General features: G+C 39.7%; 3 protein-coding genes across 3 annotated transcripts in view; 1 reads left to right on the plus strand and 2 right to left on the minus strand.

Moving 5' to 3' along the window:
* Positions 1-8,417, minus strand: part of LOC132121154 (diacylglycerol lipase-beta-like) — a 20,766-nt gene extending 12,349 nt beyond the window's left edge. Inside the window, exons 1-2 of the mRNA XM_059530334.1 lie at positions 8,113-8,417; positions 7,746-7,897 (exon numbers count right to left, since the gene is read on the minus strand). Coding sequence (XP_059386317.1) covers positions 7,746-7,897; positions 8,113-8,207 — 247 coding nt within the window. The 5' untranslated portion in view covers positions 8,208-8,417. The remainder of the gene's footprint in view (positions 1-7,745; positions 7,898-8,112) is intronic.
* Positions 8,418-10,157: 1,740 nt separating this feature from the next.
* Positions 10,158-14,619, minus strand: LOC132121155 (ER lumen protein-retaining receptor 2-like). Its single transcript, XM_059530335.1, has 5 exons — positions 14,418-14,619; positions 13,764-13,864; positions 12,402-12,560; positions 11,731-11,983; positions 10,158-10,828 (listed from the first exon to the last, which is right to left on the minus strand). The coding sequence occupies exons 1-5, from the start codon at positions 14,506-14,508 to the stop codon at positions 10,794-10,796; spliced, it is 639 nt and encodes a 212-aa protein (XP_059386318.1). The 5' UTR covers positions 14,509-14,619; the 3' UTR covers positions 10,158-10,793.
* Positions 14,620-18,019: 3,400 nt separating this feature from the next.
* The window catches only part of LOC132120899 (arf-GAP with dual PH domain-containing protein 1-like), a 24,767-nt gene continuing 17,786 nt past the window's right edge, over positions 18,020-25,000 (plus strand). Inside the window, exons 1-3 of the mRNA XM_059530120.1 lie at positions 18,020-18,235; positions 23,163-23,293; positions 24,678-24,769. Coding sequence (XP_059386103.1) covers positions 18,145-18,235; positions 23,163-23,293; positions 24,678-24,769 — 314 coding nt within the window. The 5' untranslated portion in view covers positions 18,020-18,144. The remainder of the gene's footprint in view (positions 18,236-23,162; positions 23,294-24,677; positions 24,770-25,000) is intronic.

Consider the following 25,000-nt stretch of genomic DNA (forward strand, 5'->3'; position numbering starts at 1 on the left):
GTGTGTGTGTGTGTGTGTGTGTGTGTGTGTGTGTGATTGGGTGTGTTAGGCTGTGAGTGTGTGTGTGTGATTGGGTGTGTTAGGCTGTGAGTGTGTGTGTGTGTGTGTGATTGGGTGTGTTAGGCTGTGAGTGTGTGTGTGTGTGTGATTGGGTGTGTTAGGCTGTGAGTGTGTGTGTGTGTGTGTGATTGGGTGTGTTAGGCTGTGAGTGTGTGTGTGTGTGTGATTGGGTGTGTTAGGCTGTGAGTGAGTGTGTGTGTGTGTGTGTGTGTGTGATTGGGTGTGTTAGGCTGTGAGTGAGTGTGTGTGTGTGTGTGATTGGGTGTGTTAGGCTGTGAGTGTGTGTGTGTGTGTGATTGGGTGTGTTAGGCTGTGAGTGTGTGTGTGTGTGTGTGTGTGTGTGTGATTGGGTGTGTTAGGCTGTGAGTGAGTGTGTGTGTGTGATTGGGTGTGTTAGGCTGTGAGTGTGTGTGTGTGTGTGTGTGTGTGTGTGTGATTGGGTGTGTTAGGCTGTGAGTGTGTGTGTGTGTGTGATTGGGTGTGTTAGGCTGTGAGTGTGTGTGTGTGTGTGTGTGTGTGTGTGATTGGGTGTGTTAGGCTGTGAGTGTGTGTGTGTGATTGGGTGTGTTAGGCTGTGAGTGAGTGTGTGTGTGTGTGATTGGGTGTGTTAGGCTGTGAGTGAGTGTGTGTGTGTGTGTGTGTGATTGGGTGTGTTAGGCTGTGAGTGTGTGTGTGTGTGTGTGATTGGGTGTGTTAGGCTGTGAGTGAGTGAGTGTGTGTGTGTGTGATTGGGTGTGTTAGGCTGTGAGTGTGTGTGTGTGTGTGTGTGTGATTGGGTGTGTTAGGCTGTGAGTGTGTGTGTGTGTGTGATTGGGTGTGTTAGGCTGTGCGTGTGTGTGTGTGATTGGGTGTGTTAGGCTGTGAGTGAGTGTGTGTGTGTGATTGGGTGTGTTAGGCTGTGAGTGTGTGTGTGTGTGTGATTGGGTGTGTTAGGCTGTGCGTGTGTGTGTGTGTGTGATTGGGTGTGTTAGGCTGTGCGTGTGTGTGTGTGTGTGTGATTGGGTGTGTTAGGCTGTGCGTGTGTGTGTGTGTGTGTGTGTGTGTGATTGGGTGTGTTAGGCTGTGAGTGTGTGTGTGTGTGTGTGTGTGTGATTGGGTGTGTTAGGCTGTGAGTGTGTGTGTGTGTGTGATTGGGTGTGTTAGGCTGTGAGTGTGTGTGTGTGATTGGGCGTGTTAGGCTGTGAGTGTGTGTGTGTGATTGGGTGTGTTAGGCTGTGAGTGTGTGTGTGTGTGTGTGTGTGTGTGATTGGGTGTGTGTGTGTGTGTGTGTGATTGGGTGTGTTAGGCTGTGAGTGTGTGTGTGTGTGATTGGGTGTGTTAGGCTGTGAGTGAGTGTGTGTGTGTGATTGGGTGTGTTAGGCTGTGAGTGTGTGTGTGTGTGTGTGTGTGTGTGATTGGGTGTGTTAGGCTGTGAGTGAGTGTGTGTGTGTGTGATTGGGTGTGTTAGGCTGTGAGTGAGTGTGTGTGTGTGATTGGGTGTGTTAGGCTGTGAGTGTGTGTGTGTGTGTGTGATTGGGTGTGTTAGGCTGTGAGTGTGTTTGTGTGATTGGGTGTGTTAGGCTGTGAGTGTGTTTGTGTGATTGGGTGTGTTAGGCTGTGAGTGTGTGTGTGTGATTGGGTGTGTTAGGCTGTGAGTGTGTGTGTGTGTGTGTGTGTGTGATTGGGTGTGTTAGGCTGTGAGTGTGTGTGTGTGATTGGGTGTGTTAGGCTGTGAGTGTGTGTGTGTGTGTGTGTGATTGGTTGTGTTAGGCTGTGAGTGAGTGTGTGTGTGTGATTGGGTGTGTTAGGCTGTGTGTGTGTGTGTGTGTGTGTGTGTGTGATTGGGGGTGTTAGGCTGTGAGTGAGTGTGTGTGTGTGTGTGATTGGGGGTGTTAGGCTGTGAGTGTGTGTGTGTGATTGGGGGTTTTAGGCTGTGAGTGTGTGTGTGTGATTGGGTGTGTTAGGCTGTGAGTGTGTGTGTGTGATTGGGTGTGTTAGGCTGTGAGTGTGTGTGTGTGTGTGATTGGGTGTGTTAGGCTGTGAGTGAGTGTGTGTGTGTGATTGGGTGTGTTAGGCTGTGAGTGAGTGTGTGTGTGTGTGTGTGTGATTGGGTGTGTTAGGCTGTGTGTGTGTGTGTGTGTGATTGGGGGTGTTAGGCTGTGAGTGAGTGTGTGTGTGTGTGTGTGTGTGTGTGATTGGGTGTGTTAGGCTGTGAGTGAGTGTGTGTGTGTGATTGGGTGTGTTAGGCTGTGAGTGTGTGTGTGTGTGTGTGTGTGATTGGGTGTGTTAGGCTGTGAGTGTGTGTGTGTGATTGGGTGTGTTAGGCTGTGAGTGAGTGTGTGTGTGTGATTGGGTGTGTTAGGCTGTGAGTGTGTGTGTGTGTGTGTGTGTGATTGGGTGTGTTAGGCTGTGAGTGTGTGTGTGTGTGTGATTGGGTGTGTTAGGCTGTGAGTGAGTGTGTGTGTGTGTGTGATTGGGTGTGTTAGGCTGTGAGTGTGTGTGTGTGTGTGTGTGTGTGTGTGTGTGTGATTGGGTGTGTTAGGCTGTGAGTGTGTGTGTGTGATTGGGTGTGTTAGGCTGTGAGTGAGTGTGTGTGTGTGATTGGGTGTGTTAGGCTGTGAGTGAGTGTGTGTGTGTGTGTGTGTGTGTGTGATTGGGTGTGTTAGGCTGTGAGTGAGTGTGTGTGATTGGGTGTGTTAGGCTGTGTGTGTGTGTGCGTGTGTGTGATTGGGTGTGTTAGGCTGTGAGTGAGTGTGTGTGTGTGTGTGTGATTGGGTGTGTTAGGCTGTGAGTGTGTGTGTGTGTGTGTGTGTGATTGGGTGTGTTAGGCTGTGAGTGAGTGTGTGTGTGTGTGTGTGATTGGGTGTGTTAGGCTGTGAGTGAGTGTGTGTGTGTGATTGGGTGTGTTAGGCTGTGAGTGTGTGTGTGTGTGTGTGTGATTGGGTGTGTTAGGCTGTGAGTGAGTGAGTGTGTGTGTGATTGGGTGTGTGTGTGTGTGATTGGGTGTTTTAGTCTGTGAGTGTGTCTGTGTGTGTGTGTGTGTGATTGGGTGTGTTAGGCTGTGAGTGTGTGATTGGGTGTGTTAGGCTGTGAGTGAGTGAGTGTGTGATTGGGTGTGTTAGGCTGTGAGTGTGTGTGTGTGTGTGTGTGATTGGGTGTGTTAGGCTGTGAGTGAGTGAGTGTGTGTGTGTGTGTGTGTGTGTGTGTGTGTGTGTGTGTGTGTGTGTGTGTGTGATTGGGTGTGTTAGTCTGTGAGTGTGTGTGTGTGTGTGTGTGTGTGATTGGGTGTGTTAGGCTGTGAGTGTGTGATTGGGTGTGTTAGGCTGTGAGTGAGTGTGTGTGTGTGTGTGATTGGGTGTGTTAGGCTGTGAGTGAGTGTGTGTGTGTGTGTGATTGGGTGTGTTAGGCTGTGAGTGAGTGTGTGTGTGTGATTGGGTGTGTTAGGCTGTGAGTGTGTGTGTGTGTGTGATCGGGTGTGTTAGGCTGTGAGTGAGTGTGTGTGTGTGTGTGTGTGATTGGGTGTGTTAGACTGTGAGTGAGTGTGTGTGTGTGTGTGTGTGTGTGTGTGTGATTGGGTGTGTTAGGCTGTGAGTGAGTGTGTGTGATTGGGTGTGTTAGGCTGTGAGTGAGTGTGTGTGTGTGATTGGGTGTGTTAGGCTGTGAGTGTGTGTGTGTGTGTGTGTGTGTGATTGGGTGTGTTAGGCTGTGAGTGTGTGTGTGTGATTGGGTGTGTTAGGCTGTGAGTGAGTGTGTGTGTGTGATTGGATGTGTTAGGCTGTGAGTGTGTGTGTGATTGGGTGTGTTAGGCTGTGAGTGAGTGTGTGTGTGTGTGTGTGTGTGTGTGTGTGTGTGTGTGTGTGTGTGTGTGATTGGGTGTGTTAGGCTGTGAGTGTGTGTGTGTGTGTGTGTGTGTGTGTGTGTGTGTGATTGGGTGTGTTAGGCTGTGAGTGAGTGTGTGTGTGTGATTGGGTGTGTTAGGCTGTGAGTGTGTGTGTGTGTGTGTGTGTGTGTGTGATTGGGTGTGTTAGGCTGTGAGTGAGTGTGTGTGTGTGATTGGGTGTGTTAGGCTGTGAGTGTGTGTGTGTGCGTGTGTGTGTGTGTGATTGGGTGTGTTAGGCTGTGAGTGTGTGTGTGTGATTGGGTGTGTTAGGCTGTGAGTGAGTGTGTGTGTGTGATTGGGTGTGTTAGGCTGTGAGTGAGTGTGTGTGTGTGATTGGGTGTGTTAGGCTGTGAGTGTGTGTGTGTGTGTGTGTGATTGGGTGTGTTAGGCTGTGAGTGAGTGTGTGTGTGTGATTGGGTGTGTGTGTGTGTGTGTGTGTGTGTGTGTGTGATTGGGTGTGTTAGGCTGTCAGTGTGTGTGTGTTCATTTGGTGTTTGCTGCTCTGCTCGTCCCTCAGGATGTGGAGAGATGCTACAAATCTTGCTGCTAAATTGGAGCATTTGGCTTCTTCGCCAAGGATGAATCTAAGTTTTTGGGTTGGATTACAGGTGTTAAATTTGGGAAATATCTTATTTATTTTGGGGTAATATTGGTCTCTGATGTGTTGGTATTTGGGGCATTCTGTGAGGAAGTGCAGCTCGGTCTCTGGCACTCCCAGAATGCAGTGAGAGCAGAGTCTGTCCTCCCGGGAGAGCCAGGTCTGTCTGCGCCGGCCCGTCTCGATGGCCAGGCTGTGCTCGCTGAGTCTGTACATCGTCAGGGTTTTCCTGAGCTTCACATCATTCACTGTGCTCAGGTAGCTCGCAACAGTGTACTCTCGATTTAGTGCCGAATAACATTCCAGTTTGTGTTGGTTTTGAATGGTGTTTGTCCAATGGGTGATGTACTTGTGTTGTTCTGTGTTGATAATTTGTGCAGGCCGAATGTGTGTGAGTGTGTGTGTGTGCTGAGGCGAGCTGATCTCTGCAGGAGAGAGCTCAGTAAGTCTCAGCACCAGCTGGCACAGGGGACTCCTCGTTACGCTCAGCTCTTGGTGTTTCAGGGCTTTATAATGGTACGTGTTGGGATCGCTTGTTTTCAGGTGTTTCCAGAATTTGATGGCTCTTTTTTGGATGTTTAGGAGGAGAGGGTATCGGCCCAATTCTGCCCTGCATCCGTTGTTTGGTGTTTTTCTTTGGACTTTGAGTATTCTTTTACAGAAATCTAATTTTAGAGTTTCAATCGGATGTTTTTCCCAATTTAAAAAATCAAATTTTATAGAAGGACCCCACACTTCACTGCCATATAAAACAATTGGTTCAATTATTGATTTGAAAAGTTTGAGCCAAATTTGGATTGGGATGTCAATTTTGATTGATCGTTCTATGGCATAGAAAGCCCTCTGAGCTTTCTCTTTGAGTTCATTCACAGCCAAAGTAAAGTTACCAGTTGGAGTTATTTTCAGGCCGAGGTAGGTGTATGCTTTTGTGCTCTCAATGGTTCTGTGTGAGAGTGTGAATGTGTGTGTTGGTCCCTGAGATCTGGAGCGTTTCTGGAACATCATGACTCTAGTCTTCTGGAGGTTGACGGTCAGGGCCCAGGACTGACAGTAATCCTCCAGCAGATCCAGGCCGTCCTGAAGCCCTTGTTTAGTGGGCGACAGGAGGACCAGGTCGTCTGCGTAGAGTAGACACTTGATCTCTGTGTCGTGGAGAGTGAGACCTTGAAAGGGAGCATGTTCTAACATATTGGCCAATTGGTTGATGTAAATGTTGAAGAGGGTGGGGCTTAAACTGCATCCCTGTCTCACTCCGCGCCCCTGGGGGAAAAATTCGGTTCTTTGGTTTCCAATTTTGACAGCGCATTGGCTGGCTGTGTACATCGATTTGATCAAATCATAGAATTTCCCCCCTACTCCACTGTCGATAAGCTTTAGGTATAATCCTTCGTGCCAGATTGAATCAAATGCTTTCTTGAAATCAACGAAACAAGCAAAAATTTGTTCTTTGTTTTGATGTACATATTTGTCAATTAGTGTTTGTAATGTAAAAATGTGATCGGATGTGCGACATTTTGGAAGAAAGCCAATTTGGGATTTACTCAAGGCATTGTGCTTCATAAGGAAGTGTAAAAGTCTGGCGTTTAAGATGCTGCAGAGAACCTTCCCCAGGTAACTGTTCACACAGATGCCTCGGTAGTTGTTGGGGTCTAGTTTGTCTCCACTCTTGTGGATGGGGCTGATGAGGCCCTTGTTCCAGATCTCAGGGAAGAACCCTACACACAGAACATCATTGAACAGTTTGAGCATGGCCAGTCTGCAGCTTTGCTCTGTGTGTTTCAGCATCTCGTTCAGGATGCGGTCTACACCACAGGCTTTCTTGGACTCAAGGACTCCTAATTTTTCTTCCAATTCTTTCATTGTTATGGGGAAATCTAAAGGGTTTTGGTTTGTTTTAATTGATCTTTCCAAATTGTCTAGTTTATTAATTATTTCATTTTGATTAGAATTTTGAATTTCAGTTGGGGTGTATAATTCCTGGAAGTGGTTTTTCCACTTCTCCCCATCTTGGATTGCCAGAACTTATTGATTTGGTTTGTACAGCAATTTCCATTTATCCCAAAATTTGTGTGAGTTTATAGATTTTTCAATTTCTTCAAACTGGCTTTGCAAAAACTGTGCTTTTTTCCGCCGGAGTGTGGCTTTATACTGTTTTAGTGCCTCACAGTAAAGAAGGCGGAGGTCCGAATTATCTGGTTGTCTGTGTTTTTGATTTGATAAGTTTCTGAGGTTTTTTCTCAGAGCCTTACAGTCCAAATCAAACCATTTGTCAGTATCTAAATATTTTTTCTTTGGTTTAACAATTGCCAAATTACTTTTTTGTGCTGTTTTGTAGAATATGTTGTTTAGGTCTTGTACTTCCTAATTTCTCTCTCTATGTTCTGGAAAGTTTCCTCTTGGAAATACGGAGACTCGAGGGGTGGAATGTAAACTGCACAAAGGAAAACAGGCTTAGATGCTGATATCATTCCTTTTTGTATTTTTAGCCACAAGTGATGTTGTTCTTTTTTTATTAGTTCTATGGGCAGTTCAGATTTAATCCATATTATCATCCCCTTGTGTGACTGATGAGAGTTTGACGGATGGTAATATTATCTCTCTGTATCCTGAGGGACAGCTAGTGAACGCATCTCCTCTGCACCAGGTTTCCTGTAAGATGATCACATCTAGTTCTTGTAGTTCTTTCATAAAATCAGAATGTCTACTTTTTAGGCCAAAGACTGAGGAGTTTAGACCTTGAATATTCCACGTAGAAAAACTAAGTGATTTCATCGTAAACTTTTAAATTAATGTGTATGGTTTGTTTGCTATTTTGAGAAAAGAGAAATGATGCAAAATTACTACGGATTAAAATTAGAAGAATGAAAGATGTGATTAAGGTTGTGGTAGAAACTCAAAACATCAACAATTCCATATTAAATGTACATTAATACCACAGAATAAATGTTATTATTTTTTTTTTTTACCACTGTCCACTGTGTGTTAGTAGGTGAGAGCAGATGATACTCAGCAGATGATACTCTCTCTCTCTCTCTTTCTCTTTCTCTCTCACACACACAAACACACACTCTCTCTCTCTCTCTCTCTCTCACACACACACACACACACACACTCTCTCACACACACACACACCCTCTCTCTCTCTCACACACACACACACACACACACTCACTCTCTCTCTCTCTCTCTCTCTCTCTCTCTCTCTCTCTCTCACTCTCTCACACACACCTTGAGCACTCAGATACACGACTGCACAGAGGGTCAGGATGATGATCCCCAGCAGAACCAGAAGGACTATGAGGTAATATTGTAGATTAGCTCCACCCTGACAGTCGAATCTTCCCTGGTGATTAGTGTAAAGAACTAAAGTCACGATCCACCTGAGAGAGAGAGAGATTAAACACACGACACGTGTCTTTTTGCGTTTACTATTGTTGTAGCACTGCAGTTTTCAAACTAGCAAGGTAAATTAGCTACATGATCTTAGCGCTTAGTAAGAGTTGTTTTGGTATTTCTGTGTAACGTTACTACAGTCTCACACACTTCCTGTTCGTGTAGGAAGCTCTAAAGACAGTTGTGTCGGGGTTTATCTCACCACACAGCTCTGATAAACAGCTCGAGAGCTCCAGGAAACACGAGATCATCGCTGGCGATCCGCCACCGGCGCCCGAGGAGCACCATCGCGGGCATCCTGACACAATAACGCGCTTCTCAAGCTCTCAGAGCTCCTTCCGCGGTCATTAATGTGATACAGAACCACTGCCAGCCCGCAACCTGCTCCGCTTCTCGATATTGCGACATGTCGGGAATTAACGCCTCTTTCACTGACGCCCGAGATGAAGAAACAGCTCGGGTCGGTTTTACTGTTTACTATCGTCTGTGCAGCAACCAAATGTGTCCGACATCTGTCCGCAGCGAAATAGTTCCGTGTGGAATTCCGGTTTCCGAACGAACATTCTGTTTACTTTGTGTGTGTGTGTGTGTGTGTGTGTGTGTGTGTGTGAATGGGTGCTTCTCAATATCCCTCCTCGTCTCCTCTCTCCTCCGTCCTCTATCCTATGACCCGGAAACCGATCGAGCTCAGCCATCTTGAAGGACATCTCAATTCTCTAATTGCACCGCGAGGAGTCGAGGATCGAGGAGTGAGGAGGCTTCCAGAGGAGTCATGAGCGAGGATACACAGGTGCATCCTATGCGGAAGAGTTTTATCGACTAAAACGTGACGCACGTATAAATTCTCCTCCCCCTTCACATCGGTCACAATAATTTTGATTTCTACTTTACTTTTGCAGTTTATATAAACCACACACCTCACATATTTCAACAGGGTATCTTTCTTTATTATTATTTATTATGAATTTCTTAAATAAACAAATTTCAACAACATGAGGGCAGATCCTCTGAGCGCTGCTGATGACGCAACGAAGTGACGCTCGAGTGATCAAGGATTCCAATGTGTAAAAAAAGCTTTCATTCGATCCCTCCGTCCTCGCGTCTTTTCCTTGCAGCCTTCCCTCGCATCCTACAGGGGGCGGAGCTGAGACGCGAGGAGAGGAAACGAGGATGCACAAATAAGAATTGAGAAGCACCCAGTGTGTGCGTGCGTGCGTGATGCTTTATTAATTGAGTGCTAGAAGAACAAGAACTTTTGTAAACTTTCAAAAGTTTGGGGCTTATACGATTTTTAAAATGTTTTTGAAATCTAGTCTTCTCATTTATTTGCTAAAAAATACATGTACTTTTTTTATATTATTCTAATGTAAATCAGCTGTTTTCTGTGTGAATCTCTGTTAAAGTTGCAATGCAAATTATTTATTTTCACAGGTATACTAAATACTACATTCAAAACATGCTAAACATAAATAAATAATTTCTTAATTGTATTATTGATACAGAACTAATTTGGCAGTTTCCGTGCTTCAACCCAAGCAATATTACCAGTTTGTTTATTTTGTCGCAATACATCAATATATAGTTTATTATATAACAAGAATATTTATTTTAATTCTGTGTGTATGCAGTTTGTTGCTGCCATTAAAAGGTAATTCATAACACACATTTATTTTACTTTCTTAATCAGATTCTAGTCTATTTAAATCATGTCAGAGTAGTTTGTCACAGCCATTAAAAAGTTACTTCTCTGTTATAGAGCAGTGCTTCGGCGCCATTGGTCGAATCGTCGGTTCTCGGCTTTGCTCGGAAGACATTACTTCGCGACAGATTAATGCTGCGTTCTTATTCTATACTTATTCTGTGTTGATGTGTGTTAAATTTAAGCAAATGTTGTTTCTGTTGGCAATAACATCTCAGTTAACACTGAGACTAAAGATGTGAAGCGAACAATGTAAGTATTGCCTAAATATCTCCTCGTTTATACTTCACTAAATGATTCATGAGTTAGAGTTCATCCGCTTGAGTCGATTCACTCCGATTCGTGAATGAATCGAGAAATGATTCACTGATCCGATTCAAAAGAACTATTTGTTCACAAGATTCTCGCTTTTATACATTTAAAAGCTGCTGGTTTTTCATGTAAATTAGGTTTTTGTGTGATTAAGTGGCTTTATGAGTCACTTGATGAAAAAAAAAAAATGTATATATATGACTAATAATAAAATCCCCAAAATAAACGGCATAATCTGTGAGAACATTTGTACGATTTATTTTTTGGATCTTTTAGAAGCCATTTACAGTAATAAAGACAGTGCCAATACTGTACGCTGTCAGACAGTGGAATGGTTCCCAAAAGTTAAGTCGTTTTAAGAACAAATTTCCATCTTGAACCCAATTAAACGAGCACTTTGGGGAACCACTTTATTATGACCGACCTTCTTAAACAAAGGATTATTGCATCAAGAAATTGAGAAAAAACGTATTTTATAATCAATTTTATCCCATGGAGCACCAAATACTCCCGTAATCTTTTTGAAAACATGTACATTTAATCAGATTGAAAATACTCTTACAAAGCAAATCAATATCCATCATAAGAATCAGTCCCTGCGTGTTTGCACTGCCAGACGAGGCCGTCTCCACACTGCTGCTGGTCAAATCATAGTTACACGTTTGATGTAGAAAACTTTCTCTTTGATACAGAATAATAAAAAAGGGTAAGACAAGATGCATAAAACAGGAATCCGAAGACTTGGTTGGTCTGGGCTTGAATCCAGAGCTGTTCCAGAGCACCGGACCGGATCTCTTCTTTCGTCCTCCGTCTCAAGCATCTGACTCGTCCTCGTCGTCCCGTGACGCTCCTCACACCGATCTCTTTCAGACCTACGCTGGCAGACTCAGCTTCTTTCCTTTCAACACTGAAATAAGGGAAAGGAACACTTGAGCTGCTTTCAACTATCAGACTGAAGCTCAATGTGTTAAGACAAAGCAAAGCATCCTGGTAAACATTTAGTTGGAATCAATGCAGCCATACAATCTGAACTTCAACTGCAATGCCGATGTATTTCTGCACGTACGCAGGTCAAGTGCTTGAGATGATGCTTTCACACTCAATTAAAACATTCAAGCTTGAGATGAGGGTTTTCTTACTGATAACAGTCAATGCTCAACTAGGAGCACTTTTACACACTGGTTTCTCAATCAGCTGAAGTTTAAAACACTTTTTTTCCTGATTGAAAGGCAATAAATTCTATATATATATAAATATATATATAAGACAAACAAACATATCCATTTATATATTTATGAAAAACTGTTTTGTTCTATATATATATATATATATAGATAAAATATTGATATTTATATATACTATCCTAAAAACATATATATAAATAAATAAATACACACAGTACATAGACACATATTATATTTTGGATGCAATTAATCACGATTAATCATTTGACAGAACTACATATAATATACAATAAATATATAATTAATATAAAATACATTTATTTAACTTGCATTGATATATGTAGCCAGTTTTTTCTTTTAGATGCCCCTTTTGAGTACAAACTTTTTTCTTCTTGCTGTATAAATGTCTTTAAATTCTACATATTTTTCATAACCATCTCTTAATCTTTGGCAAAAGAGAAGAGACTTGTCTTAACGCACTCACTCTTGAACAGGAGTTGTATTTTTAACACAAGCATGGGTATTTCAGTCATTTGTTAACTTGAGTACCAGATTAATCGAGTACCTGAGTACCTGGAGTTAGTATGTTTTCAGGATCGACTGAACCCCAAACCAAAACACTCACCTTTTGTCACGTAGAGGTAAAAGAAATCACAGTACAGGATTGTCTGAACGACGCCGGCCACGATGGCGATCATGTCGAAGAAGCCTTCGAAGTAGAAGCGCCAGATCCAGTTGATGAGATACAGGGCTCGATAGAGACCGAGGAAGAACAGGTAGTGCGTGGTGATGGTCTCGGCTTCTCCCGTCTTACTGATCATGAACAGCTGTGGGAGGATGGACACGGACTCCAGATAGATGGAGAACGTCCACATGATCTAGAACCAAGAGATGATGAGAACATGAACAGAGTGAGCCAGTGTTTTCAATAAGAAAGCAGAGAGTTCCGCTCCTTGATTCTGATTGGCCGAGCTGTGTTTGATGCCGTTGTAAATGACTCTACAATGTAACATTCACCTTTGTTTACTTCTGTGTGTTGCTAGGTAACCACTTTGTTACAATCACAACTGATTCTGAGGAGCTACATTGTTTGGTGGAAGAATACTGTTTTTATTAATATCATTACACTTTATTTGCTCGGTTTTATTTTGTGAATATATATGGAATAACCGTTTTATAAAAGCAATAACCCAGTGAAGCCGTGGTTTACACTGAATTTATTATAAATTCACTTTAAACCATGGCTTCTTGGGGTTTATTGCTTTAATGAATGCAAGTATGGGTTTTCTCTCTAACCTCCAAAACAGAGAAGTCATGGTTGACGAGGAAGGCCAGACCGCCGACTGGAACGACCAGGAACTCCACCCTGAACGTGTCGTGGTTGCCATCATACGTGGCCTTGAACTTGACGTATATCAGGTAAACCGTGGCATAGGCACATGCGATATAGATGACCTGCATGGAAACATGCCACAAGAAAGTCTTTTTAACCATTTCCACATTATGAGTTTTAGATTCTTTTGTACTTCAACTGAATGATACAAAAGTTGGTGACTTATCGATGATGAACACACTCAAAAATCACTACAATACACACACACACATCCAGACAGATTTGTAATATCTTCTGTTGATTGGAACTTCTTAAGTATTGCCCTGATGGGGGAAATGGGGATTTTGAATTCTTTATCTCTTTTCTTACAGCCAGTTTCTATTTTGTGAATCTTAACAATCTTGTTCTGCACATCAGAAGAACTATATCCTTTGGTTTTACTCCTTGTGATGGATGATTCATGACATTTAGCCTTTGTGTTCCTCATATTTATAATCCCTTGGAACAGGAAGTCATGGCTGGACGGTTTCATGCTTTTATTCACCCTGGTGTGCCCAAAAAATAATATAAATATGAAGGAGAATATACTTCAGAGATATTTTACTCATCAGAATTTCTAGGGGTGCCAATAATTATGGCCGACATGCACTGGAGAAAAACATTTATTTCGTAATGTGCGTTCCCCCCACTTTCAACACTTTTACTTCAGTTATAGGTTCGAATTTTATGAATGAAAAATCAACAAGATAAATGCTGCTGATTTATTTTCACAGCCGCTTTTGTACATATTTACCATGGGGGCCAATATTAGTAGAGGGTATATATTCATAATTATTTTTTTACAAATCCAATATATGGCATGTGCCATGCATTGTTTTTTTTTAAAATGTAAAATTAACAAACACTGTTAATAGAAAATATTATGCATTGATTATAATCTTATTTTAATTATTTTCTATAAAAACAGTGCATATTTTAGAGATTAATATTATGACAACCCATTTAATAATACAAAGCATTACAGAATATATTTTATAGAAATAAAATACAGAACATTCTTTTAATTAAAATCAAATTACACTTCTTTGTTTGTCTTTTAAGAAAAAAAGAAAATAAAGATGTTTTCAGGCCGCTGGAGTTCATGAACATCTATAATCTAGAGTAAACTAACTCTGACTGTGTTTGGACTGATTTATCTGATGAGTTGTCTGTTATAGAACAACATTCAGTCTGGAATACATTGCCTCACCAGATTTAATATTACAGGTTTGGTGGGTTTGTGAAAAGGCACCGGTGTGTGCATGCTTGAATCAGCTCAGCTTCACCTTCATGGTGCTGTTGTACAAGGAGATGAAGGACGTGAGAAGGTCCAGATAGCGGCTGGTGAACACCAAGGCAAAGAGAATCTGACTCTTCCCAGAGATTCCTGAAAAACACAGAAACAACATGCACTAAAACACTATTCTGTCTCCTTTTGATTTATATACATCACTAATGCCCAAGTACAGCATGCACGAGTAAACAGTGCGTGTACAATAAGCTCACAAAACAACAACTCGTCAATGTAGAACAATTAATATTCTAATGAGATCCTGCTGCCACGTCAGAGATCAGGTCAGAGCATGCAATCAGACCTAGAGAGTCAACTTAACGTATCTACAACCTGATGGGCCACATGGAGCTAAACTCCACAACAAAACATTTTAAACCTATTTCTTCTGATGCATGTGTCGTGAATCTCACTGTAGTTCACTGGAGCAATGCAACTCACTTAACACGCGTGCATTCAGACATGAGACTCAGAAACACCAACACCTGCTTATTCCGCTCTAATGAGGCCTAGTGCATGAGCTAACAGCGCACACAAACAGATCAGCTGGCATACAAGCACACTTTCACCAAATGAGAAGTTCATACACTCACAAACAGCCCTAAACAGTGCACACTGCGCGTGTCCAGGTCAAATCGCTTGTGCTCACCTGCACACGACCTGGTTTTCCATATCTTCAGCAGAAGGATGATGATGGCTGCTAAGTGGGACAGATCCCCCGTCAGTCTGAATATGTTCATGTTTCTTTGGCTCTGATGAAGGTCCGAGTGCTGATCTGAGCTGACCAGCGCGCAGTAAACACGGCTGAAGATGGCGAGAGCAGCGTGACGTGGCCACGGTGATGATGATGATGATGATGATGCTCGTCAGTGGGAGGCGAAGAAATGGATTGCACACACGGTTGTTTTCCTCTAGAGGACGCGCTGTGGCTCCGACAACCCACTCCGTAATTACCATATAAAGTAACAAATATAAATATATACTAGCAATATAAGTAATAAAATATAGACAGTTACATGATTTCAAGCATTTGAATGCTAAATGTGAATCCGCGTAATAAAGTTGTATATAGTAAAAGCATGAGACAGTAATCGAAGACGACTCTGATTGGTCCGCTCTTAACAACGCGGAGAAAAGTAACAGGTGACACGTGACGACAGGAGCGCTTTTATTTTTTTTTGTTTTTTTTACCAAAGCTCCGCCTATTTTGACTTTTCTGTCGTGTCTGTTTCTTTTCCTCTGTTTTTTTTCTGTTTGCATACACATACACGTCTATATGTTTTCCTTGCATACACGTCTGTACACATACTATGTTTTTCAAGGTAAGATGTATTATTACAAACAAAATTAATTATTCATTCATTATTATTCTTAATTATAAATAGCAAGATAATTAATATTATATAATATTATCCATTAATTATAAAACATTATAAACAAAAAAATATAAAAATTCAAAACAAAAAATAAATTACTAAATTTAATGCATATTTTTTTGTTTTATTAACTTGACTAAATAAATCAATATTTATTATTTGCAATTGTCATTCCATTGCTTTACCGGATATGTGCTTCTCATTTCCATCATAACTCAATTGTTTTTATCAATGCATTGTAAAGGGAAAGTTGAAATACTGGCTTATTTAGCATTTAATATATATATATATATATATATATATATATATATATATATATATATATATATAATTTTTAATGAATGTGAATTGCTTAAACTAAAGGTTCTGCTTACCTCATCATCACGTGTTCAGTCAATATTACATCACAAATGAAAGCTGAACCCAAATACTGAGAACAAAAGTAGATTTATTACACTGTTAACTCATAATCAATGTCAGGAGAACACTCCTGCATTAAAATACAACAAATGATCATCCAGAATCACATGGTTCTATACTATGCAAATTTCTATACTGTTATTAATATAAGCTACGATTTAATTCATATTTCTCTTACACCTTGCATACAAATATAATTAAATGTTAGTTCATGATATCATTAATTAATATTAATTATATATCATTATTTATATGCATTTATTTAATTTATATTGATATAATTATTATAAATTATTAATAAATTTTATTCCATTGGTATAATAATTTATAATATAATTAATTGTTCATTATTTTATTAAGAATTATTAATTATTTTTATAATAATTATTATTTTTAATATATTAAAGGGTTCTAATGTCTAGGAGACTTATTTTTTTCATAATTGCGACTTTATATCTAACAATTTTGACTTCATTGTTTGTAACTGTGTATAAGTGAATACGTACACAGTGTATAAGATCATAGTGTATAAGTGCATAATTTGGGCTGCAGCTCTAGAGAGAGAGTGAAGATACATCTGTTATGATATGTGTGCGGTCATGCAAAATCATCCATCTAGTTGCTTTTGTGAAAAATAATTAATTTTACAGCATAGGCTTTTACAGAAAGCATAACTAAGAAGACTCGCTTCAACTGATGATCTCTTTATTGTAAATCATTCAAATAACTTATGTGAATCTTGTGTTTAAATGTTCAATTTCTATATTTCCAAAGCACAAACATCCAAACAGTTAGTTTTCATTTTATCAGCTTTATTTTATTAGATTAGGTTCCCATATTTGAATCAGCAACAGTGTAAAGGACACATTAATGCATGATATACTTCTAGTTTTCCTTTGCACAATTAAATTCTAAAAACGAATAGATTTAATCTGGAGGTTGTAAGCTTTTATTGTAAAGGTCTGCTGTACTTATAAACTGCTTCTGTATACACAAATGGCAAACAATGGATTTAAAAATCGGAGTTTGTTTTCCCTCATCAGGTTAAAAAATCAGTTCATTCATCTAGTTGTTCACAACAGTGGTTCTTCATTTAGCTTTCTTATGAGTAGATACTGAGATTACATTCAAATAGTTTTCCATTTCTTTTAGAAAAACAGAGAAGACAGGTTTACAGTTGGAGAATTTGTATTTGTGAATGTGAAATTTGTTTAGGATTTTTTTTAATTAATAACAAAACTGTTATTTTCGTTGGTGGGGTCAGAGTCATAATACCCAAATATAATGTTTTTCATATGTACTGAGAAGCCTGGCAAAATCTTACACTTGACAAACACACCAATATCATCCCAAGATTTCTGAGTGTAGTGACGTGACCAAAATAAGTGTTCAGTTTCTTCAGAACGCGAAATAAAAGAGCATGTAAGATCAATGTCAGATTTAAATCTTTGTGTAAACTTCTTTACAGAATAGAACCTGTGTATGAGCTTAAAATTAATGTCTTACACTTTTGTCTGTGAAAAATAATTTTTGCGGTAGAGACCAGATTTAATCACCGCGAGAGCTTTCCTGAGTGACGTCAGTACTTCCCGGTCAGAGAGCACCTGTCCATCAAAAGCTCACTATCCAATCAGAGTAGATCACTGTTAAGCCCGCCCCCACGAGAAGTTTGTGTAAAAACTCCAAACTCCAAACTGCAAAGCAAAAGCTAAACTCAATTATAGTTCAAATAATATTCAACAGAGGCATATACAATCAGTTATCAACTTTGTATTTCCTTCCTTTATAAAAGCTATCAAGTTTTATCCAGTTTTCCGTCTAACTTTTTGTTCAGACCAATGCAAAACTTTGATAAAATTTTTGTTGTAAATCTTGAAAATCGCAAGACTTTGGATAATAAGGCAGTCTATTTAAAATTGTTTTTGGAGCAGATAAAATTCATATAACTTATAATTTTAAATAATTTACTAAATATGAGTTAAAGAGTGAAATGTGAGGTTTATCATTTCATAAAACTTTATCCGTGCATGTACTTGTCACTAGGTACCCAACCTAGATTTTTTTGTTAGTTTAAATCCGACCATCATTTTTTATATTAATATATTTGTATGTTTATGCAACCAAAATTGTTTGTTTATTGGTTTTCTTTGAAAATTTCCAACACATTTGAAAAATACCATAATAATAATAATAATAATAACATTGCTCATTGTGTGATTGCGTCCTCGCGGTGTATTTAAAGGTTGATTCCGAAACTCGCCGCTAGGGGTCTCTGTGTCTCCAGTCTGTTTGTGAACAGAATAAAGGGGAGGGAGCCGATAAGACGCTGAGAAATAAAAGAAAACGATCTCTCTCTCTCTCTCTCTCTCTCTCTCTCTCTCAACCTTGAGCGCAAACACAAAGAGGAAGAGAAAATCTATATTGGTCCCCATTACTATCTCATCATCATCAGTAGGAGACTGCGCCTCGGGCTTCAGATCTAGACGCGCCTGCGGTCATCTGAACGAGTCCGTCGCTGCTCCGTTCATCCACCTGCTCGCGACAGATCACCCGAGAATCGACCCGTTCCTCCGGCGAGTCATGGCGAGAGAGGCCGAGCGGAACAGCTGCGTCCTGCGCGATCTACGGCAGCGGGCCGGTAACGACACCTGCGCGGACTGCGGCGCTGCAGGTAAGAGCGTCTCACCTGGACACCTGCGCGCGCGCTCACGTCTGCTGGGGAAGGCCAGAGCACGCGCGACACTTCCCAGACAACACATGCTGTGAAATATATGTAAAATGCGATATATATTATTTATATTTCTTATTTTTTATTACAATTGCAAATATTTGAAAGTATTTGTAATGTCATGCAATACATTGTTAAAATAAAAATGATTTATATAAAGTATGTTTTATATGATTTTATTATATTCTACTGTATTTTTAATTAGATTTATGAAATATTTTTATATTTATATTTTTTATTAATATTATTTATAAATTATTATATTTTAATCAAGCACTTCTGAATTTATATTTGCTATTTATGGTTACATTTTTTAATTTATATTATGTTATTTAAAAAATGCTATATTTAGAATGTATAGCATTATATTACAAGAATATAATATAATAATTAGCATTATGTATATATATTTTGTAGTTCTAAGAAATATACAATTGAATATTTTTATTTTTATTTATTTATATAAGGACAGTAATGTTATATTATTTTATACACACACACACACACTCACACACACACACACACACACACACACACACACACTAACACACACACACACACACACACACACACACTCACACACACTCACACACACACACACACACACACACACACACACACACACTCTCTCTCTCTCTCTCTGACACACACACTCACACACACACACACACACACTAACACACACACACACACACACACACACACACACACACACTAACACACACACACACACACACACACACACACACACACACACACACACACACTAACACACACACACACACACACACACACACACACACACACTCACACACACTCACACACACACACACACACACACACACACACACACACACACACACACTCTCTCTCTCTGACACACACACTCACACACACACACACACACACACACACTAACACACACACACACACACACACACACACACTAACACACACACTAACACACACACACACACACACACACACACTAACACACACACACACACACACACAAACACACACACACACACACACTAACACACACACACACACACACTAACACACACACACACACACACACACTAACACACACACTAACACACACACACACACTAACACACACACACACACACACACACACACACTAACACACACACACACACACACACACACACACACACACACACTAACACACACACACACACACACACACACACACACACACACACACGGTGTTGGCACCGAGTCACACGTGCTGTTTGTAGAGCAAGGCGTTACAGTTTTTTACAGTCACTTTGTTACTATATTCAGAACCTTGATGTCATTTTTCACAACTCTAGACACAAAACTCAAAACGGTTATCACTTGTAACACAGGATGTCTAATGTTCAAAACATTGCCTTACGCATTCACATCTTTAAAGAAATCTTGCACTTGCACAATCATTGGTTCAAAACACAAATTCACTGTGAAATACCATTGAAACATAACTATAGATCACCCACACACAAGCAACCGATAGTTTCACTGCGTCATTGTTCGTACAATCATTAAATATTGTAGAACAAAATAGGTGATACAGGTTTCATTATGGTATTACATGTACAGTAAATACATCTCTGTAAAAGTACTGCAGTAGTAGAGAGAATACTACAGACACAGTGGAATCATTGAACAAAGTTTGTAATATATTGATGCAAAACACTACAGTACTGTACAATCACAACATAGGTTTATTTGAATCAAAGCAAAAATAATTAGCTATGAAATTGAAACCCACCACACCATCTTCTGATATAGCCGCACACATGGTAATGTTAGCCGCACGTTGTCCAGGTACTTGGATGGTTTCCCGCTGGCCAATGAAATTCTGACCTCTCCTCCTTATCTTGGCCAGATTAAAACCTGCCTCATCCAAATATATGAATTTTTGATGGTCATCATCAGCATCCAGCTCCGTCACCCTCTAAAAATACATTTTAGAAAGAGATTTAGAGATTACTGTACAATGTAGAGTTTTTGGGAATGTTTTTACAACAGCCATCTTGAAACTGAACTTACCTGAACATACTCAGTCCTCATTTGCTTCACTCTGTCTGCATTTCTTTCGAAAGACACACGGTATAGTTGTTTTATAGATACCTGGTGCCTTTTCAGTATGCGTGCAATAGTCGGCAAACTTATGGATCCCACATTGTTGAACATGTCTTCATTGTCCAAGATATGCTGGCGAATTTCTGTAAGGCGAATATCATTTCTGGCCCGAACCAAATCGACCACAGCCTGCTCTTGTTGGTCAGTTAGAAAGTTGCCTCTGCCTCCACTATTTGGCCTGGTCACAGAAGTACTGTCAATACTGTAAATAGTCTGAAAAGGTGGTACAGTATTTGGGGCCATAGACACAGTGTCTGAGGAAGCATTATGATCAAATATTAGGCTACATCCATGGATATTGTAGTCTAATTGGTTCATGCTCCGTGCTAATTGGTGACAATGAATCTCGTTATCTTGAAACGTTCATGATTTACAGTAAACATGGAAGATTGTTTGTCTGTTTCCATACTAAGAGTAATGCAACAGTTACTTATCATTTTGAGCAGTTGTATCAATTGATAGTTAGATCATTGTAAGGAAATGAATAGACACTCATTTGAAATGTAATGTGTGGATTGCCTTTTGAAATAGTAGCACTTTGATGTTAAGTTGTGTCATATTGAACAGGTGATTTTTGTTGAATGAACAAATGATCTAAGTTTTATGTGTATTGTATCCAAGCAATTGAGAAAAGGGTTAGAGTTTTGAAAAATGTGCATTTTGATCATTGGTTGTGAGTTTTGTGTCTAGAGTTGTGAAAAATGACATCAAGGTTCTGAAAATAGTAACAAAGGGATTGTAAAAAACTGTAAACATGAGTATGTGGTGGGGTTGTGGAGGGATGTATGTGTGTGTGTGTGTGTGTGAGAGTGTGTGTGTGAGAGTGGGTGACTCAGCTGTATTCTCAGGTCTTTAACCTGCACAGCTCCTTTTCAAGTGTGTGTTTGCTGAGTTTGGGCAAGAAAATGTCAATTCCTTCAGAAGACCGTGTCTTACTGTACCTATTTCTCTGCATTGCAGTATCGCAGACACAAACACACAGGTTTATACACACACTGTCGTCTTCTCAAAAGAGACTTCTGGGATTTGTGCCCGGTGTTGGACATCAGCTCATCCTGATTGTTTTACGCTTTACACGACGTATAACATCATGATGAATATCAGACGAGAGCCGCTTCAGATGATTCAGAGGCAACAGAGCTGAAGTAGACGATGCTGTCAACACTTCTGTTTTCTGCACTTTGGCTGTATTTGTGTGAGCAGCCATGTGTTGAATGAAGGAAGATGTATGAGCGTGAGTGTCGCTCTTCAGGGTTTTTCATTTTTATTAGTAAAAAAAAAATATATATATATATTAACTTAAACTAACCAAAAATTATTCTTTTATGTTTATTTTAATTTTTTTATTTATTTTATTTCCAGAAAAATGAAAATGTTTTTTAATGGTTTTAGTTTATTTAGTTATTACATTAAATGAAATGATGGCGTGTGAGGCTTGCTTCTGACATACAGACAGAGTATCATAGGAGTATTTTCACAGAATTTGCATCAACATGAGTGAAAGTCTGCATGGGAAATGTTTCACCATCATGCACATATTTCTATTGAAATGACGATGAGCATCAAATCTTTCAGAAATGTGGCATCCCCAGAATAACTGCAGCCACACAGCAACACATAGAGAGCGTGGAGATCTATACTCAGAAAGTGTGTTTTATGGTTTCTCACACACATCACACACATGCAAGTCCACTCCATCTGATCACACAAGTGCAAACAGTGCACAGACGCTTTACATTTATTGTCAAGTTTTGTGATTTGAGCAATCAAGCCAAATTTAGTCAGTCCAGTTTGAATCATTTTCACCCTGTTGTTTGTTTGTTTGTTTGTTGTTGAGCCAGTTGACCGGTTCACAAAAGTGTAATGCATAATTCATTCTCAAGTCTGACTTAAACACCAAGAATGAAAACTATACCGGTAGCGCTTTATTAGACAGACCTGTTCCACATCATTACAGTGATTACAATAACCAGGTAATAACAAGCTACTAACTCATTTTATTAAGTCAAAAATAATATCACCAATTCAACCTAAATACATTAATTTACACCACCAAAACTACTTTCTGTGGGTTATATCATGTAGAAATAGCTCTTTAATGTAACAACTACAGGTTACCACGTTTAAGATTACATGTAGTGTATATATAAAGTTGTTGTGTTTGCACTTTTATGGTGCTTTTGTGTGCATTCAGGCTTCAGTCCACATTCAGTGTAATTGCATTGAAAAGAGAAGCAGCACATTTCTCAAAATGTCTCATTTAGTGTTTCACGGAAGAAAGAAAGCCATAGAGGCAATGACAGTGTAAACGAATCTGTGCCATTGTGCTCAGCAATGTGTTTAACGAGTCTGGTGACTCTGTGAGTTAATGAGCCACACCACGATCCACTGCTCAAGAATACAAACTAAAAGTGAGATAAAGGGAAAACAGAGTGTTTCATTTGATCTCAAGCCTCTCAGTCTTCTTTCCTCTCTTCTCCTGCTCTCTCCAGTCGCACCTCTTTCTCGTTCAAACAATATTGTGCATGGAATTTTTTTTGCAATTTAAATCTTACATCAATGCATATTTTTTGAGTGATGGTGTAAAATTATGTCTCTAGAGTGGAGTATTTATTTTGCTACACACTTGAAAGGATGAGTTTCTTTCCCTTCACCATCAAATTCAAACTTGATTTAAATATCCAAGTAGCTTCTTCCTTCCTTCTTTCTTCCTCAGAGCCGGATTGGGTGTCCGTGACGCTGGGTGTGTTCGTGTGTCAGGGATGCTCGCTCATCCACAGAAGCATTGAAAGCCTCAGACAGGTGAAGTCTGTGCTGCAGGACACATTTGAAGATATTGAAATCGAGGTGAGTCGCAGACGACCCACAGACAGGCTGTTTACTTCTCCAGGGATGTGCTCCAGAGACCATCCAAATCTGCAGTAATCTCAAGAGCTGCAGAGATTAATTGGAGCTTTGCCTGTTTAAAAGATTGAGGATGCAAACCATTAGAGCTCAACATGAGCTTGGGAAGAAAGCTGATGTTTGTGATAATCTGAACAGAGATGTGATGGACTGAGCCATCAAATGAACGTTGATGAATGAAGAGGTGCACAAGTAAATGAAGCATTAAATTAAAAATGCCTAGTTAACAGTTCTGAATAATTAGTGCTGCTTGCTTATCCTCACATCAGACGTGTCTCTTGATCGATGATGAAACAGACAAAAGAATTCCATGCAATTACATAAAAAAATTCTTTATTTTTAACTTATGATTTGCACATTTTCTACAGAACATGCATTTTTTAAGATGTTATTACAATTAGATAAATAATAATAATATACGATAAGGTCTGATGTGTTTCAATTGAACTAACACTTTTTATTGTTACTTAATTAAAATGCTCATGTTCACATAAGTTCAGTGCATTAATAAATGTTAACAGATACATGTTTTCCTTTTAAAATGGATAAGTAAATGTTGAGATTAACATTAGATAAGATTAAAGGAACAGTTAATCAAAAAAAAAAAATAATAATAATGTAAATGTGCTGGAAACATCCTCATCCTCAGAATACAGATGAGTTTGTTTCTTCATCAGGTTTGTAGAAATGTAGCATTACATCAGTGTCTCATCAATGGATGCTCTGCAGTGAATGGGTGCCATCAGAATGAGAGTCTGATAAAAACATCACAATAATCCACAGCACTCCAGTCCATCAGTGAACATCTGGAGAAGACAAAAGATGAAACACATCCAGCATTAAGATGATTTTAACTCAAACACAGAGTCTATAATCCATAATAACACTTCCTCCAGTGAAAAAGTGTTCTGCTCTGAATCAGGAGAGAAATCTGCACAGATCAAGCAGCGTTTAAACAGCTCTAAACTAATATGAGAGAGACAACAGCAGATGCACTTTTTCTGGAATTTAAGTTTTTAAATGGACTGGAGTGCTGTGGATTATTGTGATGTTTTTATCAGACTCTCATTCTGACGGCACCCATTCACTGCAGAGCATCCATTGATGAGACACTGATGCAGTGCTACATTTCTACAAACCTGATGAAGAAACAAACTCATCCTGATCTGGGATGATCTGAGGGTGAGGATGTTTCCAGCACATTTTTGGGTCAACTGTTTTTTTAATAAATGCTATGGAAGTATTGCTCACTGTTCATTCATGTTAACTAGCATTAACAAATATTGAAAAGTGTTATCATTTTGTTTAATATTGTGTCTTCCTCTAGTTTATCGCATCTATGGGGAATGAAGCAGCAAAGGCCAAGTACGAGCAGCTAGCTCCTCCGTTCTATCACCGGCCGTCCCACACAGACTGCAGGTGTGATGATAACCTCATGATGATAACATCACACTGTCCTGCGTTTGCTTCCTGCTTGTAGTTTGCGTTTCACAATGTGTGGCATTTCAGCCCAAATATTCTGTTCACATGCAGTGTCGACATTTCTTTAATGAAAAACAAAAGAAAGACCACATTCAAATGCTAAATATTTTTTAGACCATACTATAATTTTATAGGATGTTATTTATTACATTATTTTTTCTCTACACT

The sequence above is a fragment of the Carassius carassius genome, chromosome 39, assembly GCF_963082965.1.
Source record: "Carassius carassius chromosome 39, fCarCar2.1, whole genome shotgun sequence".
Taxonomy (NCBI): Eukaryota; Metazoa; Chordata; class Actinopteri; order Cypriniformes; family Cyprinidae; genus Carassius; species Carassius carassius.

Excerpts from the sequence above, each read along its gene's own strand:
- LOC132121155 (XM_059530335.1), bottom strand. The coding sequence starts at position 14,508 with ATGAACATATTCAGACTGACGGGGGATCTGTCCCACTTAGCAGCCATC. Across the intron at positions 11,984-12,401 it reads ATGACTTCTCTGTTTTGGAG|ATCATGTGGACGTTCTCCAT; the intron begins GTTAGAGAGAAA and ends TCTTGGTTCTAG. Across the intron at positions 10,829-11,730 it reads TTACCTCTACGTGACAAAAG|TGTTGAAAGGAAAGAAGCTG; the intron begins GTGAGTGTTTTG and ends CCCTTATTTCAG.